Raw genomic sequence first — 22,293 nt, 5'->3', positions numbered from 1 at the left:
AAGTTCGCTTAGAGATATACGAAGCCCAGGTGATTAAATATGAAGTACAGGACCCACTTTTGAGGTGGATAAACATGAAATAACATTGATTTCAACTTTTTATTTATATCTTCTCAAGCATGAAAATTAATGTCTCTGTATTGTCTTTTAATATTCAACTGCATAAATTCATATAGTTTAGGTTGTTTCAAAATTAATTAAGGGGCCCATAAAAAGTACATCAAAAAAATTCCACAGCTTTAATTAAGCATTTTTTGAAGCAGAAACAGGCAGAGATGGATAACTTGAAGTTCAAAGGTGGGGGAGGGGGGAAGGAATCAAAATACCTAGCACCCTTTAAAAAAAGAAAAAAAAAAATATTCATTTCTACGTTTCTTTAAATCTAGATTTGTTTTTCTTTCATGAGTCGCGCAGGAAGTCGCCATATTGGTGAACTTAGACACGGTTTGCATGTCCCTCAAAGAAAGAGGGAGATATCAAGTGATCCAAAAAAAAGCCTCACTGAAGAAAACCCGGGCAACGCCGGGTATTATAGCTAGTATATAAATAAATGTTAGAATATCAACATATGTTTAGGCACATATTGGTGTTGTTTTCAAGGTGGAACCCCAAAGACATTCTATACCAGGGGTGCACAACCTCTGGCCTACAAGGTGTTCTATACAGTAAAAATGTTTCTGATAGCAAAGTATCAGCATAAAAGGCTGACCATATTTCCTTTATAAAATATGGGAAATTGTGATCCTTCTGATAGGACTCCTGACCAGATCATATCCCACTGCTCAGTCTCAATGAAGAGATTTTAGCATGTGATTGAAGACCTGGGCAGCTGAAAGCTGTGCATGTAGGTGTTGTGAACCTAACATGAAGGCGGTTTCTGTGTAGTGTTGTCATCTGCTATCAATTTTCCTAGCTATGAATGAATGACTCGTACCGCGACGAAACGAGTCTGCGACAAATTTGTACCGCAACGAGTTTGTAGCACAACGAATTGTCCCGCGACAAGTTGAGCGTGACAAATTGACCTAGTCCCCATGCTTGCCCGGTAAGCAAGAGGGCCTGGGTTTGAGTCCTAGCAGAGACTTGATGACTTTTCTGTCTGAGTTCATCTCAGCAAAATATCTGGAAAATAACTGTTTCCTTGAAACCGTGTATTAAAAAAAATTCATTACCATATTTTCCTGTGTATAATCTGCGGTGATGTATAATCTGTATCAAAGTTTGAAAAAATATATATATTATAGCCCACGGCAGCATATTATTCGCATTTAAAAATAATAAAAACTTACCTTGTGTTTCAATAATCAATCCATTGTTACGCTAATTAATTAAATTTATTTACGAAACAATAGCATTACTTACACGCAAAACAAAATTTGCAGTTTAATCAAAAACCTTCAAATTCAGACTCATCAGAATACTCATCAAGTTGATAACATAATTTTCTGCAGATTGTATGCAGCGCTGGGTGTGAAAAATCATTTTTTTAAATAAAAAAAATCTGATTTTTAAAAAATTTAAATCAGATTTTTTGATCTTAATTAACCGACTGCTTATTAATTAAAACAAAATTTGTTAATCATTAAGAATGCATATTTTCATATCACCTGTCTGTTTTTTTTCTTCTAATCTATCAAATTTAATTCAGAATTAATGAATAAACTACAAACGAACTCTACAAGTAAAAATTATGAACAAAAATCTGAATTTATATAACATGAAAGGTCATTGAGCCGAAATTAATTTCATGGATTAACATTAATTTTTGGAGAGGAAAATGCTTTTATTCATGAGGGTTGCCCTCTATTAAAGTGAATACATGATGGCAATTCAGTATCACACATATGGTACAGATTTCTCAATTCACTCAATGTACAACCAAACAGCCATTCAGCATCACCTAAATAAAAAACAAATTCTATTGACAAGATTGTTTTCTTGCACAATTAGTGGGTGTATTTCTGACTTGCATGATGTTGCTTAATAGTTTACAACAATAGTTTACACAGATTTAATGAGTTTTGGTAAAAAACAAGCAAACTGGAAATTTTAATACGAAAAGTAAAATTGAAAGCCCAATACTATTTATACATTTATTATTATTTTGAATCAGCAATTAGAGCATAGAATTCAAGGCTTTATACAAAAAATATTCTTGTTTTTTAATCAGGAGAACCCCAGTGCCATTTGTAATGGATTGTAAATACTTTGCACAATTATATCTAAGTTTTAACTCCCTAGATTTTTCTCCAATTTTTTCCATGCACAAAATCTGGAAATAGAGCAGCTTTCTTTTTTGCACTGCAACTAGGTATTAAGTTCCAATTTTTATTTACCGCAAAGACCATCTATACTTCTTTTAATCATGAACTTCACCACTCATCAATAACATGCGTACCATACCAGGCTACTTTTACTTCAATATCATTGAAGTTATGCATAGAAAAAACAAAATTTAAATTTAGTGGTTTTAATCATGATTTAAATCAAACTGATTTAAATCGGCATACCCTTATGCAGGGGTAGATAATCCACATTTTTTAATATTTAACCACTTTAACAGATAATCTGCGGATTACATGGAGAAAAATATGGTATGAGATTTTGAATGATAAAGCAAATAAAAAGAGCAAAGCCACTGAAGTCTAATCACTAGGGCCAAGATTTTTATGGCCTAAAAACCAACAGAATCTGCTCTATAAAAAGTGCAGTTACACCCTAAAAAAATATGCCTTTATAAATAGTCTGACCATATTTCCTCAAAAAAAATTAAAATTAATGGAAATTGACAATCATTGTCCAAAATGATTCCAAAAGCACACAAATAAAATTCCCAATTGTTGCTAATATCACCAAAAAATTTCCAATGTAGGAAATAAAGCTAGTGAACAGTGAGCTTGGGGGAAAAAATCCCTCTTTATTATTCTGCTGAAATATATGAAATAATGCTCAAAAATATGAAAATATGCTGAAATTTTCTGAATTTATACCCTAAATTCCGAAAATCATGGAAAAAATGCTCTACCACATGAAAATAATGAAATATGCAAAATAATAAAAAAATGCAAAGTCGGAGCCCTAGTAATCACTATTAAAGATGAATCCATTTTTACCAACTACTACCACATTAAAGCAAAATACTTAGCCAATATGCAATGAAAAAGACATATTTACTTTTCAACAGCAAATTGGACAGTGCATTCATTGTGAGTGGCTGCCATAACTGCAATTTTTCCATCCCTTCTGCTAACAATCTGTCGCAAAACTTCAGACAGAGTCTTGTGATACATTTCACTCGTTGCATCATAAGTAGGATTAATTGGATCATCATATCCTATCTGCTTAGCTCTGAGACGTTCCTAAGAAAAAAATGAATACTATTATAGTCAATAAATAATCAGGAAATATTTTGTAATGGAAAAAAATTCCCTAATACTAGGAATTAATATGATTTTATTTTCTTCATCAGATCCAGAGCAGAGCTCCTTGCCTTGGAAGAAAAAGGCATGATAACTTTTGGATTTAATGATACTAACATGTTCCATGTATGCTCCTCTGACCAACTTTGCTCCAAAATAGAAGTTCTGTCTTTCTGCCAGTTCTAAATCAAGCACCAAGCTATTGTATGCTTCCTATTACCAAAAATATTCAAAACATGAGTATGACCACCACAAGAAAATTTATTGGAAAAAAACAAGCAATATAATGAGAACTTTCCTGCTGATAATTTTGAACCCATTCCTTTACATAAATTAAAGATCATATGACATATGAATAACATAAGTTGAAAAGAAATTACAAATCAAACAGAATTTGTGAGCAGCTATGAATTACTGACTTCAACAATCATAGCTGTTTGATAGAAGAAATAAAGGCTACCTGGATTCAATGAAAATTCATCATCAACAGTTCAAAGCCTGTTTTCGATTCAGAGAGAAAAATTATCATTTGTATATCCAGCTATTACTGACTTTTCAAATGTACATTAACCCATTTACTAACATTAGTAATCAATTATCCTCTAGAACAGTGTTTCTCACAGTGTGTTGCGGTTCCTCGAGACGTCACCAATATTTGTCAAGGCCGTCGTGATGAGCTGACAATATTAATGTGCGCCTGTTTCGTACCTTGAAGGGGTACTTTTTAGGTGCCACTAGACCCTTCTGGGAAGCCATAAACAAACGATGACTGAGCAAAGGAGCCACTAGTCTTAAAAGTTTGAGAACCACTGCTCTAGAAGCTATAGTATAGTATAGAACCGATCAGGCCCAGGCTCTGTCGCTTTTGCGATCGTGCCGGAAAAAAACTCAAACCGGCCGGGAAAGCATACCCGCTTCGGACCAACATCCCGCCATCCCCCCAAGCAGCACCAACCACCCCCACATCCCCAATCCCAGGGCACATCATCGCTCGACAAAGCCAGGACAGCACCGCGGGCGCGACCCTCCCCTCAGCCCCGACAAGGCCCCGCGAAGGGAGACCCTGAACCTCCACCGCGGACATGAGAGAGAACCCGCCACAGGACGGGGACAGAAAAGAAAAAGACCCACCCAAAAGAAATCTTGACCCATCAAGAAAAACACGGAACGCCTCGCGACAAGGACCCCAACCGACGCGCCACCCCAGACCACGCACGAAGCCACCCGACCTGCCAACACACATTCCCACCCTCCCTGCCACCCCCGCAAGGTTCGCCCCCCCACCCGAGGAGCCACATGCGGGCGCGTCAGTCAAAGCCGCAATTTGCCAAAAGACATGTGCCACATCAACACAAAAAAAAATACACTACAGATATATTAAATTGGTCTTCTGCAGAGCCATTACCGAGATAGGTATTCCGTGAAGTGCTGTGAACTTTGACTCTTACAAGTTCTCCGCATCATCTTCTTCGTCGTAGACTCGTCTGGTAGATCGCCTGAGTTGGCCCCTGTTTGCTGGTGTCGTCTCCTCATCTGGGCTGTTATCTCCATCCAGTTTGGCTTTTTCTGGGTGATTTTTTAGGAATCTGCCATTTCCACCAGCTTCCTTGTAGATTCAGGTCTGTCAAGGATTGCTTTGATCCAGGCCGTCTCGTATTGTTCATCCAGAACCTGGAAGTGAAAAATCCTTGTGTGTTCACAGGTTGTGGCGTAATGCCATTTAGAGCCCGTCGACCCACAACTGCACTTGTCATTCGAGATCAGTTTGAACCTCCTCAAATATGCCGAAAATGGCCCGTGTCCTGTGATAAACATTGTCACTTCCCTTTTCCAATTGCTCCTTTTCAGACCCACAGTTTTCAGCACCTCATGGATGGAGCGACCGTTGACCTCCGGGTTGTCCCATATAGATTGCCACATCCTGAGGAGGTCTGCCCTTAGCATCGCTTTGGTCACTGAGTGTGGTAGCTTGACTGTGTTCCATTCATTTCCGTTTATGGTGGCATCTTTTGCCATTTGGTCAGCTATACCCAGACTATATTGTACATAAATGTTCCCTTTTTGTGAATACTATCAGTGATTGATAATCTTGTGTATACGTACTCTCAAAAGCAGGTTTATATTTCCTTTCTGACAACGTATTTATAATCAGAGGAAACAATTAAAAACCTCAAAATACAAAGCTGCTGACGAAAAAACTTATTGTGTTCACGGCATGGTTGTTAATAGAATACAATAATGATTATACAGGAATTTTGGCAACCAAGGTCATACCCCTGATAAATGATTGCAGATAAATGCTAAGTAAACAAAGTTACATCTTTGACACACACACAGTAGCTTAAATGTGATCACCAACACTTTTTTATGGCTGCTCGACAGATATGACCATGGCTTTCCCCTATGGGTGTTTCCCCTAACGATGATGGTAGTCATTGATGTCACGACATGAAAGCTTGCGGAAAATCTAATATTCTGCCGAGAGCAGGAGGAAAGGTTAAAAATCCGGAATCTCCCCGCAAAATCCACAGAGTTGGCAGGTCTGTATACCATTGAATGATTATGCCAGGCCTAAATCAGTGTCGTGATCGCAATTCCAATCTTAAAATGTTTAATAGAAGTCTATTAAAAGTAAAATATGCTCTGTAATTGTATGGTCACTTCAATTTTATCATGTTTTGGTCCCTTTTTTTTATCATGCTATGAATTCTATTGATGTCTACGAATGTCCAGTGTCATGACAAAAGAAAGTTTTGGCTGAGGGGTCATGGTCTAGATTAGTAGTTTTTAACTAGAGGTTCTCGGACGGTTTCAGATCAATGGGATTGACAATAAACTTATGGTTTTTGCATTATTATAGCTGAATAATTACTCTGCGACTTTGTCCATGGTCTTAATTTTATTTGAGATGTGGAGGGGGGGGGGGGATCCCTGGCATTTGTCTGTTGGCCCAAAGGGTTCATGGAACACAATGACTGAAGAATCTCTGGTTTCTGACAGCATTTGAATCTCCACAAATTTCATCCAGTTGTATCAGGTATCATTGGTGAATAGTTGTACATCAACAAATGTAGAGTAAAGCGAAAAGAAAGATTCTTGTCTGTATTTGTCAATTCAAAAAATATGCACTAATGATGACTGCCACAGCTGCAGATGAGGTGTCTGGGATTTCAAATTCCATTCACTGAGGAAATTCCCTTTCCTGAAATTTCCAACTCTTCAATCTGAAACTTCCTTTTCATCAATTTCAGTATTTATCTAGATAAAGCATGCATGCATTACAGAGGAGATAATGATCATCTTGGGAGATAACTATCCGATACAGAAATAGACAAATCGAACGCATCAGACTCTCATCAGTCAACAAATTGCATAATTGTTGCTTTAAAAATAATAAACATGCATGTTAAAATTAATGTATCGAAATTCATGTGACAGACTTATGAGACATTTTCTTAGGCATATACACACTTGCAATTATTCTCATATTCATTTCAACAAAAATTTAATTTCCATATTAAGAAAAATCTGAATGACCTTCAAGTAGCACTGGTATGTATTGAATATGATAGCTTTCTGTTTGTTGTATTTTCGCATGAGTTCCATCGTTATGCGACTGATGGCAGGTTGGAAATATGACTGCTCAGCATCTATCATAACTCTGACATCCTTCTCCCTGGCAGCCTGTAAGAAATGATTTCAATACAAAGATTACTAAATCATTTCTCATAATATACAAAACATCCCACAATATACAGAATTCCCCCTACACTCATTTCAAACGAAGCACTGTTCCTCATTAATATGTATGCTTTAATTTAGAAAGATAGAAAAATGTACAAATTAAGCAAGGCTAGTCTAAGTTCTACATAACATTCATGTAAATCCAGGACATTGCCCATGCTTGGTTGGAGTCAATTAATTAGACCACAGTCATTTGATGAGTTTAGTCATACTGTCTCAGGTCATTTTTATTCTCATGAGGTTCAATTAGATCAGGCCCTGCAGTTGAGTGCCAATTCTGAACAGTTCCAATGTTTATAGGTCTACCTCATCATTGACCCTTTGAAGGGCAGACATTTTTCTGAAACACACAGAAAACAATATAAAAAGGTGGTTTCACTATGGGAACCCTTTACGTTGGAAAAGGTTGGAACCCAGGTCTAACAGGAGACGTCTGAGTGGCATGGTAGTAAGATGCTCGTTTACCACAGTGAGGGTTGCTGTCACTGTCCCAGGTTCAAACCCGAGGGAGGATATAAATAAGATATTTTCCAACCCATCTCATTAATGGCAGTAACGTGCAATATAGCGATATGATCTGAGTTGGTGTTTGGTGAAATAGTAGGTGTAACACAGGAGGTTTTTACACAAAACTATATAGTTCTCATGCAGCTAAGAGAACCAATTGGTTTTCTGAAGTTTTCCCAACTTCAAGGAGTGAATGCAAGCCAGCCTCCCATTCGAAAAGATCTCTTACAAAGAGCAGGCAGACCTTCAACATGGCGCACTTACATAACATGAAAATCCAGGTATTTGCCCTTTTAACTTCAAAATTCAGATGACAGGATGGCATCAAAAAAGTAAAAGGCAAAACTCTCATAATAGAAATAGTCAAATCCCGTTATAGTGACCTCTGATGTCATGCAAACCCCACTTAGGGTCAGAATTTCTCAGTGAACAAATCACCTATATATAAAGATTACACAGGTTAAATCATAATTCAATATGACACCAAACTTTTCGTAGCACCAGAATTCTGTGAAATGAATGGTGGCGTTAAATTGGGGTTCGACAGTACATTAGAGCCCCACATATACACATACAAACAGGTTCATGCATGTACAAATTTGTTAAAAGTTCCCCAGAAGAATGTTTACAAATGCATGTACGGTTAAGGAGTAGCAGCTAACTGAACCAGAGACATAATAATAATCTAGCCATAACTCAATCTAGATTCCACTAACGCAAAGTAAAGTAGTTTTAAAATGGATTGGGAATATTTATTTCTGATCAAATTTCCTAATGTTGCAATTTAAATTGACACTCAAATAATTAATGTGTTTTAGTATTAGTTTAGTTTTTAATAGATAGATATTAGTTTTGAATCTAAAAAATCCCTAAATACTTAAAGGTGTCTACTTTATTTACAACTGTGCACATACAATCCCAGATACAACCATCTGTCATACTATGATATTTTAGGGCACCAAAATCATTGAAAGTACCGGAACCAAAAATAACATATTTAGTTTTATCTATATTTAATTTTAAATTATTTCTAAACAAGATATTTATTGAGTTAAGATCATTTTGCATGTTATTCCTCAAGTTGATTGAAGAGCTTGCTTTCAGAGTAACAAAGAGCTAAATCATCTGCAAAAGCAGTGATTTTTCCTTTCAAATTAAAGTTACAAGGTCATTTATTTATATCAGGAATAAAATAGGTCGAAGTACTGATCCTTGAGGTACACCAGATGTAATTTGTCTTTTAGAACTCAAAACGGAATTTACTTTCACACTTTGAACTCTGTTAGTAAGATATGTTTTAAGTATCAAAAATTTAAGTGTCAAACCCTGAATTCCGGCATATTCTAGTTTGGTTAGAAGAATACTATGATTTACACTATCAAAAGCTTTGCTCTAAAAATAATGATGCAACTTTGCAATTATTGTTATCTGCTGTATACACATTTGAAGGAAAATTGACAAGAGCGTCCTCTGTACATTTTGCCTTTCTGAATCCAAATGATTCTCACTAAAAAAATTAATGCTTTCAAGAAATTTAATTATTCTGGATTTAATTATTTTTCTATGACCTTTGAAAAAAACAGATAGTAAAGAAATCGGTCTGGAATTATTAATACACTTTTTGTCCCCTTTTTTTGTGTAGAAATGATTGCCAGTTTCAGGCACTCTGGAAATTCACCAGTGATAAAACTTAAATTAAAAATAAAAGATAAAACATCACTTACACATGGTGCAATGCATTTCAATGTTATGGAATTAATTTTTTCAAATCCTGACGAGTTTTTGGAATGTAAAGAATTTATTATACTCAATACTTCATGACTATCTGTAGGGTATATAAAAAAATATTTCTCAAAAAAATTTAAATTTGAACAATTTAATGGATTATAATTACTAGGAAGATAATCATTTTTACAAAAATTAGGATAAAAAAAGTCATTAAAACATTCAGCAATATCAATTGGATATTTGTTGTTTCACCAGTTGTTTCAATAAAAATCGTGTCGACGATGCTACATTTATCCTCACCAATTAATTTAATTAAATTCCATTGAGATTTTGAGTCACCGTTAGCTTAAATAAATGCTGCAGTATAATAATCATTCTTACTTTGTTTTATCTCATTGTTTAACACATTTCTAGAAGTCTTGAAATTATATTACAGCTCAATATCAAACGGTTTCTTTTTAATTTCTTTCAATAAATATAGGCCTATCTACTTAATTTCAGTTTTTTCATAAATTTTTTCCATAATCCAGGGTTTTCTATTTTATTATATGTTACTCATATTGGTGTACCTTTTGTATTTATTTCATGACAATTACAGTTCCGTTATGTTTATCGATGGCAAGTGTGCATTTTAATGGAGATCTCGGAATCAAAGTTTATGTTTCTTGTTTTAATGCATTGATAGTGGGTTTTGTGCATGTTTAATTCGAGTTTGTGTTTGGTCATCCACTGATTAATGTATCTCAGGTCATCTTCTGTTTTTTTCTATAAGGTTTTCTAAGTTGTCATCTTCCACGTAAAGAGCTGTATCAACAGCAAATGACATAAGTTGTCCATTTGCCGCCTGCCAGTCGAGAGGTTAGGAAACTAGCTTCTCACTGTGCAGGTCTGGGTTCGAATCCCGGTTCGGGCATGGATGTTTACTAACACTAACAAATTCCCTGGACGGATCATGCTGATCCCTTGGGAATACGTGTGGATCACGTTATTATTATTATTATTATTATTTAGATTTAACAAACAGAAGTCAATATAAACTAAGAACAATGTAGGGCCCACAACTGATCCTTGAGGGACACCCTTTTGTACCTGTAGGTATTCGCTTATTTACGATGATTGCCTGTTGCTTTTTACAATAAGTTTTGAACCATTCCAGAATACTTCCTCGAATACCAGCTGCATGCAGCTTTTGTGTAAGTATATTTAGATCTCAACATTATCAAATGCTTGTTTTAAATCCAGGTAGATTAGTTAATTCTTCAATCAATTAATTTTTTTACTCGCCTTCATGTTTGTTTTTTTTTTCAAATTATTTTTTTGACAAATTATTTAAAAAATTATATTTTTATTCCAACCTCTTAGGAACAAAAAGATAATATGGAGATTATCTGATTTGCTTTAAGAAATTTATATTTTGTTATATTTGTATATTATATTTCATTCAACATTTTCATATGCAGATTACACAGAGAAAGAAAGAAATTATGGAAATTGAAATGCCTGATTGAAGGTAAAATGTAAGGAACAGAAACTTGTTACCCGTGCTATGTTATGCAACCGTCTCATCATGTTTTTAAACATTTCTTCCTCTTCTTCAGTTAATACTGATATGATTGGCTCCATCTTACCTGTCTGGGAAAATACAGGAAAAAAAATTAATTGAATTTTAATATTCTTAACAAGCATTAAACTGTACCACATTAAGTACGATATTATATAATTCACAAAAATAAAACCAACTTTGAAATTGGGAACTTTGAAAAGATCTGATATCACATAATTCATGTCAACGAGACCAGACCAGGAAAACAAATTCATCAGCCTATAAAATTTGAAAAAAGAAAACAAAGACTGTAACAACAACAGTAGTAAGTTAGATCATTGTCAAATATGACTGTTTTTGGCAACCCTTTACCTTTAAAAGATAACAATATTTTACGAACACCAGTGTTTTTAATGGTATTTTAAGTTTTTATGAAAAACTTGCAAATTTCATCAACAATCTGATGTAGATGATTAATAATTCCTGATAAACAAATAAACGTCATTAGTTTCCTGAAAATGTTCAACTAATACCCAGCATATTATAGAGGAGTAAAATGACCTACAAAGAATCAACATTAACTTCTTTTCAAATGTTTGAAAGACAAACACGAACATAAATTTTTTGCTAATGTAAAAAATGCTCGGGTCTGAAAGGGATAAGAATTTTTTGTTGGTTCTGTATTGCTTATGATTCTTCTCACCTCCCCTTATTTTTATGACTTGGTTTGTCTTTCAAACATTTGAAATGAAATATCTTTTCAAAGATATTTTTGCATTTTTGAAACTCAAAACACAGATGTCAAATCTCATTTTTCAAATTACTATATTATTTATTATTGTTATTTTTTTTGTGAAGAAATAATTAACTTCCTTCAAATTTTTTCAGACAAGATGAGATACAGGGTATATTCATCTTTGCATATATTTTTTCCAGAACTTCATTGATAAATTTTATGTAATAAATCCCACTTTTCCCGGAGGCAATTTCTCCTGGAAGAGTTTATGTCTATTGTTGCTTGTGAACGCTTGATGAGCAGAAGAATGAATACTTTTAATAAGTATGGTAGCTTATTCTGGTGTTACTCACTCATGGCAAACGTTTGTCTTTCACAAAAGGCAAAATTATTGTGGACTGGGTTTTTCCTGCTCTTGGAAAAGGAGATATTGTTGAAGATGGTTTTTTACAGGAAATATAACTGTACAAAGAGTAGTCATCTCTTGTAGAGTTTCTAAAAACTGATTTTCCAAATCCAACAACATCATCTTAAAAGTTGAATAGCTGACTGATCAGATTGTGTCCCTCCTCCCATTCATACTAACTGCCTTTATCATTTCCAGAGTCAAATTTTTCACGGTTTAAACAATTTCTTAATCTGTAATTTTTTTGACAGTTTTTTGTGCATCATTTATTTGACAGTGTTCATGTATCACAGTCATTTGAACTACAGGAGGGCTAATAAGACTGACTTACACATTACACTCGTGTGCGTGAACAGAATTTTTCTTCACATCATTCACCAAGAGGACAGTTTGCTAATAGTTCTAAGGGAAAACTTCCTGCAATATACTGTGAGCTGATACTAACATCATCACTTAATATCTGTTAGTTTCATTTCCTGAAGTTTGAGATTGCTGTCTGCATACGTGATCAAACAAAAAGTATTTTCAGTATGGGTAATTTTTTATATTTCAGCTGGCTCTTTTTTTCCCCATCACCATTTATGTATACATTTGCAAAAACTAGTTACTTAAAATACAAATTAAAACTCTTCATGTCATCAACAATACTGTTCTCACCCTTTGCGGTCATAATCCATGTGTTCGAGCCATTTCTTGACATCTTCTTTGTGCATGTTTATCTTATGATCCTCCAGCTTGTGCTCCAATACTTCAGGAGTCAATTTCACAGCCTGTTCAGTGCCAGCCACATTCTTGAAGAATTTCTTTGTTTGGGCGATAACTTCTGATAGCTGGAGCTGAGAGATTTCACACATAAAAGATAGTTGGATCAATTTGATGATTGGAAATACATGTGCAAAAATAACCAAGAGATACATCATATAAAGATACATCATAGATGATCATCATATAAAGATACATCATAGATGATCATCATATAAAGATACATCATAGATGATCATCATATAAAGATACATCATAGATGATCATCATATAAAGATACATCATAGATGATCATCATATAAAGATACATCATAGATGATCATCATATAAAGATACATCATAGATGATCATCATATAAAGATACATCATAGATGATCATCATATAAAGATACATCATAGATGATCATCATATAAAGATACATCATATAAAGATACATCATATAAAGATACATGATATAAAGATACATCATATAAAGATACATCATATAAAGATACATCATAGATGATCATCATATAAAGATACAGCATAGATGATCATCATATAAAGATACATCAAGATATGTCATAATAATTAATGCTGATGAATAACTAGAAATTCATTGCTCCAATGCTAGAGAATCAGAATTTTAATTTCTCACCAGCAGCTGAGGTCTTCCAAGAGCTGTCATTTTGACGGCAGCAAAACCAGTTCCTTGTGTTACACCTATCATATATAGGAAGTTTGGGGAGAATTTTAATATGTGATATATATATATATATATATATATATATACAGTAAAACCTTGATAAGTCGTCACCTCAAGTTATCGAAAAATTTTGACAGCTTAAGCAGAGTGCCATCAGTTTAAATGTGCATTATTGTAAAACTTTATAAAATTTAAATATACTGTTAACTAAAAAAATATACTGTTTTAGGGAATAAAATGAACCACAAAACTATTTTAAGTCCTCTATTCCATGATCTGTCACCTTCAAATATGAATTAATTTACCTTTGAATAAGGGGACACTTCTATGGGTGTCCCTTATTGAGAGGTTACACTGCATAGCATTGTATTAAAAAATAACTTGGAGTTTACAACAGTAATAAAATTTTTTTCAGATCACAAAAAAAAAACTTTTACTTTTTCGAAATTTACTTTTCTTGTATGGTTTTGTTCTTGTATGTATACAGGTGCATTTTTTTCCAGTAATTTTCTAATTTAGACTGAACAGAGCAGCTATTAAAACAAATACAAGATATACAGAAGACTGGATGTTGTGAAGATATTTATTATTTGAGATGTTATTATTTTTTTTTTTTTCAAGGAAGGAAAAAACTCATCTCTGCCTCTACCGGGAGTCGAACCCGGGTCCCTCGATTGCCGGACGAGTGCTCTGACCACCGTCCATTGCACGGTTCCATTCGGCATATATACGCTCTAGCGAAGGAAAATCTCTATCTCCTCTGTAGCTTGTGGTCAGAGCACTCGTCCGGCAATCTAGGGACCCGGGTTCGACTCCCGGTAGAGGCAGAGATGAGTTTTTTCCTTCCTTAAAAAATTAACATCTCAAATAATAAATATCTTCACAACATCCAGTCTTCTGTATATCTTGTATTAACAAGTGGAGAGCGACATTCATGTCATATTAAAACAAATGACTTTTTTCTCTAACACATTTAGTGCTTTGAATTCTTCATCGGTTGTTCCTTGAACAGATGTAAGGTAATCTCGAACAGTCTCTAAAGCTTCAAGAACTTTTGTTTTTTTTAGGTGGTAAACGAATTTCCTCTATGTCACTTTCGTCACTTGAATTGTTATGTTGTTTTTCCTCTGAAAGTTCCGCACATAACGCTTTCACAGTCGCTTTGGAACATATTGCAAGGTTGTTATCAATGTCCATATAATCAATGATATCAGGAATATTTGAGTTTTCAAGATTTATGTCATCCAATAAATTGGGAAAAGTATCAGAATCGGGGTCTTTTCAACCACACTTTGCTGATCATTACTCACAAACCCTGCATGTTTAAACACATTTTTCACGGTTTTCTGTGATATTAAATTCCAACTTTTGTGGGTATACTTAATTGCATCTAAAACGGACACTTCAAACTTTTCATTTTCTTCAACAGCTTTAAGTAAATCTTTAATAAGCAATTTCTTATAACCTTGTTTGAATTCTCGAATTACTACTTGATCGAGGGGCTGGAGAAGTACGGTAACATTTGGCGGTAAAAGTATCATTTCAATGGCTTTCAAATTTTCAAGACGAGTGTGAGCCGGGCAGTTATCTACTATGATAGCGACTTTCCTTCTTTGGTTTGAAAATTGCTTATCCAATTTACGAATTTGCTGTTCCCAAATTATTGATGACATCCAAGCATTTGAATTGCTATCATAATCCACTGGGAGGATTTAATGTTCTTAAAGCACCAAGGTTTCCTGCTTTTTCCAATCACCAGACTTTAGCTTTTCAGTTCCATCCATATTCGCACCAAGCAAAATTGTTTACTTAGTTTACTGGCAGTACACTTTTCTCCCTTAAATGCTAAAGTCTTATCGGGCAAAAGACAATAAAATAGTCCAGTTTCATCCATGTTGAACACATCCGATTCAGAATAACATGCTAAAATATCCTTGAGGATGTGATTTTTCCAGTGTTCTACCACACTGACATTAACACATGCTGCTTCCCTGTTCACTTTCTTAAAGGAAATACTATGTCTATTCTTGAAGCGTTCAATCCAGCCATTACTGGCATTGAAACCTTCAACATCAAGTTCTTTTGCAATTTCTAGGGCTTTTTCTCTGAAAATAACAGCGGAAATTGGGACATTTTCTGATCTAATGAATTTCAACCATCTGAGAAGGACTTCTTCCACAACTTCAAATTTTGATTTTCACAATCATTTCGTTTGATCCGTGCAATCACTTGCCTCTGTACTTCCTTTGGACGATAAAATATCATTCAACATGGTCCGCAGAATACCGTGTTCCTTGGCAAAAACAAACTTCGAAACATTAGATTTTTTTAAAAAAGCAACCAAATTTTTTTTCTCCTTAGAAGATAAAGATGAGAGTTTTCGCTTTTGAGACATCATTAATTTGAAAACGTTTGTAAGATGGTTTAAAAGTAGCAATTTACTTACAGCACGTATATAGCATTCACTGACAAGAACCAGAATTTTCGGAGCTCATGTCATCATAGGGTATGTCTTGACAACTGAAAGAAGACACTTTCTTTTTTCTTGTCAAAACTGCCGTCCGTGCACAGTCATTCAACAATGCAAGAATGTCTTCTGTTTTTTCTCTTCAACTTCGGAGAATCTATGGCAGGCTCAGGATCATGGAGGGGAAGGCAATGGATGTGTTGCATCAGAACCCCATTCCCATTTAGTGGACCACCATATACGTAAGAAGTGAAACGAGTTGACTCCACCCCTAGCAGCTTGATGGCTGATTTTCTAGTAAAAGTTTTGTTTCCGACTCCCTCAATCGCGGGGGTGGGGGTGATGCTCTGGTCACTGTAAGAAAAAGGAGGTTGGAAACCGTAAATCTCTTTCCATTTGGAAGCTCTTTTTTTTTATTGGAACCATAGAAACTATCTTTTTCTCTTTCTCAAGCTTTCCCACAGTGAAAAGTTAACCGAAATCAGCGACAAGTAAACAAGGGTTTTATAACATTGTTATCTATGAAAACTAAACTTGGACAAAGAAAACTGAGAACTTAACCGGAGTGACGACTTAACGAGGTTTTACTGTATTATATCATTTATATACAGTATATACACTGAAAATTAAACTTATCATATCTATTTGTGCATCCAGATCTTGAAGGAAACAGTACAGTGAAATCTAACTACAATCATAAATCCCTCAAAAAAATTTTCAAGTCATATTTGGAAATGCCTATATACTCTATCACACTGCTGCAAATTGATATATAACAATAATCCCTCTACAACAATATTTTTTCTCGTTCTGTAGAGTATCAATATATAGAGATTCTATTGCATGTGATTGAAATGGCAATGAATTTCAATACTTTTTTTAAAAATAAATGCTAATTGGTAAACTCTTAAGCACTTAAAAATCATTTAAATCCGAATCATAATGGATCTGCGTACTTTACAACTGACCGTGCAGATATCCCTGTAAATATACTACTAGAGAAATACCAGAATAAGGATGTGATCATGTATTTTGTCATACATAGTAGTTACTTGAAATTCACTTCATAACCACACAGGAAAAGTAGTATAAGAAAAAGAAGAGTATTATTTTCGGTGAATTTATGCAGAGAGATACATGTGCTTTAACCCTTTATACCCTGATGGCACTTAAAAGTACTGACACACACACACAATCAAATGCTTATATCTCCATAATATGACCACTTTCACTGACAGTATTTAAAAGACATGATGAATTTAGTCCTGACAGCAAGCAGTAGATGGAAGATAAAGGCAGAAATATTTTTTTCTTTTTGCTCTGGGCATTTTATCTTTGCAATGCAGCATTAGGAAGCCATTTTGCAGTAGAGTTGATTTGCATGTTCTTTATTTGAGTGAATTTAATGACAAATTACCAGGGACATAACTAGGCAGGTGCAACCGGTGCACCCACACAGGGCCCACTTGAAGGGGGGGGGGGCCCAAAATGGGCCTGAATTCAAATTCTTGCTCAGAGCACAGGAATGGCTAGATACGGCCCCGCAAATTACCAATTTATTAGTGCTATTATTTTTTATTCTCTTCTATGCTGTACAGGTATGCATTCCCTACATTTATTTGAAAATTACTATTTTCTGTCATGGGTTCAAAAATGTATGCCAGTACTGTAAAGTACTACCAGGTAATGAGAGTAACTTTTTTTTCTTATAATAAAAATGACTTCAAGGCAGAAAAAAAAATAATGGGGATGATTTTTATCCCAAATAAGACCTATTTTTTTTTGTAATCATTACTTGATTTTGATTGGTTGATTCACAACCTTGTAATGTTACTTTTTCCTTGAAATATAGATTTTCCAGCAACATCGGCTGACAAAACAAATCTGACAGAAGAAGAAATCATGGCTGTGCTGGAGGAAGATCTTCCTTCTGATATTGATACACTATCTGAGAGCAGTTACAAGGATGAATTAGGGAAAGAAGATGGTGCTGTTGTGGTTGCTCTGGACGTCAGAATATGCAACTAATTACAGATTCTGATTCCAGTGACGATGATATACCACTCTTTGAATGTCAAAGAAAGAGGAAGAAGACAACCATATCAAATAGTTTGCAGGTATTTTCAAAGGAGGTTGGTAGGGTTCTGCAGCATTTTGTGGGAAAAGGCAGCAGCCAATATTTTTCTTACTGTTGTACCAGAATATGCAATTAAAAATTGACATTTCAAACTAATTTGTATATACAAAAAAAACAAAAACAAAAAACAGGAGAGGGAAGCCTATACTAAATATGAGAAATGCAAGCTTTTCTCTGGGAATTTTCTTATTTTCATGTACGATGAGTTAATAAACATGTTTCATTACTTTTAGTATAATAAATAAAGTTCAAGTGATGGCGCTATATCATTGAAGGCAGTGATAGCAACTGTAACAGGATATATTTTGATGTAGTTTGTTTCTTGGTTTGTGATTCCGAGGGTGGAGGCCGCCATGTTTGAGAGTTAGGTTCCCAATATCGCCCACTTGAGTGTTCCTATTATTGCCCTAGGTAATATTACGAACACTTTTAAAGGGTTTTTTTTTCAGGTGTCAACATCAGACATTCCACTCGGGATATCAAACTACTTTGCTAACAAATTTACCTCTAACAAATTATTGCCCTAGGTAATATTACGAACACTTTTAAAAATTTTTTTTTTTTTCAGGTGTCAACATCAGACATTCCACTCGGGATATCAAACTACTTTGCTAACAAATTTACCTCTCCTACTTTCCTACGGCGCTAAAATCTGGGATCTCTACACCTCCACTAGTATAGACGAACTCGAATTGATACAAAATATATCCACCCGTTTCATCCATGACTGCTGGGCACCTTTCGTTTCCGTGTCCGAACTTAAAAATGAGCTTATAATCCCCCCCCCCCACCTCTTCGTCTCATTTTTTGATTAACGTTGTCATATAAGATTTTCCATGGTCATCTCAGCTTTGATATTTCTGATATCCTAGCCAAACCATCCTACCAACCATATCCAGAAGTCTTGACCATTTTCTTAAAATAAAACCTATTTTGCTTCTATTTGACTGCTTTAAACACAGCTTCTTTCCTCATACCAGTGGTAAATGGAACAAACTTCCCAGCTCTATTGTCGGTTTTCCACTATCACTAGTTTTTTGACAGCTACCACTTGAAAGTCTGTAAACTTCTGGGAAAAAACCCAGTAAAAACTGTAAAGGAACCAGCTCAAAAAAAAAATGTAAATCAGAAAAACAGAAGGAAGTTTTTTCTTCTTCAGAAGATGATGAACTTCCATATGTGTCAACTGAGGAAAACGACAGCAGTTGTGGCAAAGAAGATAATGACGCCCAACATTCAATTCATTTTGTGATGGATTTTTTACACGAACGAATGTCATGGAGAAATATAGTTAAAATGAGTGATATGGAACAAATGGTCTCACAAAAAATGAGATAAGAAGAAAGTAAAGAAAACAAAAAGTTACATTCGTGTCAAATGCTTCTAAGCATTTTTTTTATTTTGATGTTGTATTTAGGAAAAGTGTTAAAGGGGTATGTTAACGATATTTTAAAAGTACAAAACAGCTGTCTTGCATTACTTTCAATTTTGTTGTCTTAATTTTCATGTTTAATAAAGAAATTATAATTATAACAAATTAAACTTTATGTTAACCCATTTTAGACGTAGGTGATATTGGGAACATATAGTGAGCGATACTAGGACCACTTTTTTTAACAGGAAAAATGCTATGGTTGAAATTTTTTTCTTTTTGGGTGTATTAAAATTGTGTTAGAGTTGTTATTCAGCTTCTTTTTGGATAAAAGTCAAGATAATAGATTAGAACTACTTTTAGACAAATTGCACACATGTGGATGAGTCTTCTAATTCAAATAATGGCTTAAGTGGGTGATATTTGGGCTCCCTATCCCACATTAAATTTTTTGATTGCTTGTAGAATTATAAGAACCCATGCTATAATTAATTAGAAGAAGCTGTTTTGTAACACATGACATTTATTTTGCATTGAAGATGCATGAACTTTTTCACAAAAAGCTTTATTTGTGATTTGTTATTATTAATTTCATTCAAAAATTTCATGAAGAAAAATGCGAACCACTGCGCCGTAATCCTTGTATGCTGGGACATGTATTCCTCAGATCAGATTCATCGTCTGATGCAATCAGCTATTTTTTTGTTTTATCTATGGCAGTATTTTAAATTAATAGAAAATTAAGCACTAATTAGTGTTTACCCAGGCACCCTTGGTCAAACAGCATGGAAAACAAGGGACTCTCTGGTCTATGATACAAATACAACGCCACAACAGGCAAATTGCCCAACGAGGTGGCTGACTTAAAAACATCATAGATCCCAGAGCCCTACCTACTACTGCTACACCACACATGCACCCCGCCCACAGCCCCCCCCCCCCGCGGAACCCCCAACGAATCGGTACATGCGGGAATGTGCGTGTACCTGTAGTGAAACCTGACGTGAAGTTTTTTTTGTTTCTCTGTAATGCTTGTTATGTGTAGTGCTGCCATCTGCCACCAGCTTTTCTAACTATGAGTGAAGTGTTATGATTGAATGATTTATCGTTGTAGGACTGTTGCTCTCTGTGGCGAGACTTTTTAATGGGGAGATCGGCTCGCATTCGCGCCTTGAAGTTGGGAACCACAGAAAACCAACTTCAGCCGACCACCACTGTGGGGTTCGAACCCGAATTCTCGCATCGCGAGTCTGTTACTATAACCACTCGACCACCACAGCGGTCACTTGCCGAATTCTAACCCTAAATTCTGCTTTTTTCTTCCTGAAATGTGTCTAATACACTCGTTAGCATCTACTTGAGGAACTTGTGGTCCACAGACCACATTTTGCAAACCAGTAGTGTAGGAATGTACCTGTAGTTATTTTTTACATCCGAAGGGATCAAGGAAGGAAAAAACTCCTTCAAAGCAAATCTCCAGGGATATTTTTCTTATGTGATAATGCAACATTTTTCTTTTATTTTAGTTTCCAAAAGTGGCCGTTATTTGGAAATTGTTGTTCGGAGGTTAACCTCAATCCAATGGGATACATTCTGATCTCAGAAAATGTGGCTGTTGTTCAGACGTTACTGTTGTTCAGATATGATTGTTATGGGAAGTTTCACTGTAGTATCACATATACAGGAGAGAGAAAACCAGCTTCACTCACCTTTTCCCCCCTTTATTTACACAATGCTAACAAAGATACTGGTTTCAGAGATGTATTGCTGGTACTTCCACTATATATCATTCTAATTTTTTGCCAAAAGTATTTAAAGGAGTGTAAATACAGTATATACTCGTGTATAAGTCGAGTTTTTTTGTGGAAAAATACGTTCCTCAAGTGGGGGGGGGGGGAGAGAGGGGGGGGGGTTGGCTTATACTCGGGTCAGTTTTTTATGACAAAATATCGACCCCCGCAATCAGTAGTCATTTTTGTAGGCGGCATTATTGGTATGAGATATGTGCAAACCCCACAGAACCAATAATGTCAAAGCCGAGGAAAAGAAATCAAAAACATCATTGGCTTTAATACCAGGTGGGCTAATGTCGTTTGCACAGCCTTTAGATGTAAGCATAAACAAGCCTCTCAAAGACTATTTGAATAATTTGCGATCAAACGGATGAGTTCCGATGATAAAGAAACTACAAAATAGTGGTTCCTTGAAGAAACCTGACATTGGCCTAGTCTGCCTATAGGTACATGCAGCGTGAAATTCTGTTTCCGCCGAAATGGATGGCAATGGGATGGCAACACGCCGTCAATGTTTACAAACAAACAGTTACCGAGCTCCGAAAAATACATATAAATTAAGTGTTTTATCAGTAGATTAAGCGAAAACAACAGCACTGGAAGCTGCAGGACTGTGGGAACGGTAATTATGTTCGAATAATATAACAATATGATAATTAAAAAGTAATGAAAATAAATGAATAAAGTACAAAGAAATAAGGAATCGGAGTCGCCATCTATGAAAACAATTTTAAACTAAGAATTTAGAATATACGATTTCTTCATTGGGGAAAACAATCAGAGATGGATGGATCACAATGTAGGAAGTGTAACGATAAAGTGATAGACGTGAACGAATTTTTCTTGTGTACAGTGTGTAAACAACAAACAGCACAAACAACCCCGTTTGTGCTGGATACAACGAATCTGCATTTAGAAGGATGGCAAAAGACAAAAGAAGCTAATTCACATGTAAAATCTGTGAAAATGAACAAGATGAAGGAGCCACAGCGG

General features: G+C 35.1%; 1 protein-coding gene across 1 annotated transcript in view; it reads right to left on the bottom strand.

The window, feature by feature from the left end:
- The window catches only part of slgA (proline dehydrogenase slgA), a 58,452-nt gene that overhangs the window by 9,415 nt on the left and 26,744 nt on the right, over window positions 1–22,293 (bottom strand). Inside the window, exons 5-11 of the mRNA XM_089232323.1 lie at window positions 13,484–13,548; window positions 12,741–12,919; window positions 11,139–11,220; window positions 10,938–11,030; window positions 6,957–7,103; window positions 3,537–3,632; window positions 3,175–3,359 (exon numbers count right to left, since the gene is read on the bottom strand). Coding sequence (XP_089088449.1) covers window positions 3,175–3,359; window positions 3,537–3,632; window positions 6,957–7,103; window positions 10,938–11,030; window positions 11,139–11,220; window positions 12,741–12,919; window positions 13,484–13,548 — 847 coding nt within the window. The remainder of the gene's footprint in view (window positions 1–3,174; window positions 3,360–3,536; window positions 3,633–6,956; window positions 7,104–10,937; window positions 11,031–11,138; window positions 11,221–12,740; window positions 12,920–13,483; window positions 13,549–22,293) is intronic.

This window comes from Pholcus phalangioides, unplaced genomic scaffold (assembly GCF_987345545.1).
Source record: "Pholcus phalangioides strain wild (caught in Gottingen) unplaced genomic scaffold, Ppha-v1.0 ptg000005l_1, whole genome shotgun sequence".
Classification (NCBI taxonomy): domain Eukaryota; kingdom Metazoa; phylum Arthropoda; class Arachnida; order Araneae; family Pholcidae; genus Pholcus; species Pholcus phalangioides.
This window is presented reverse-complemented; position numbering and strand designations above follow the sequence as displayed.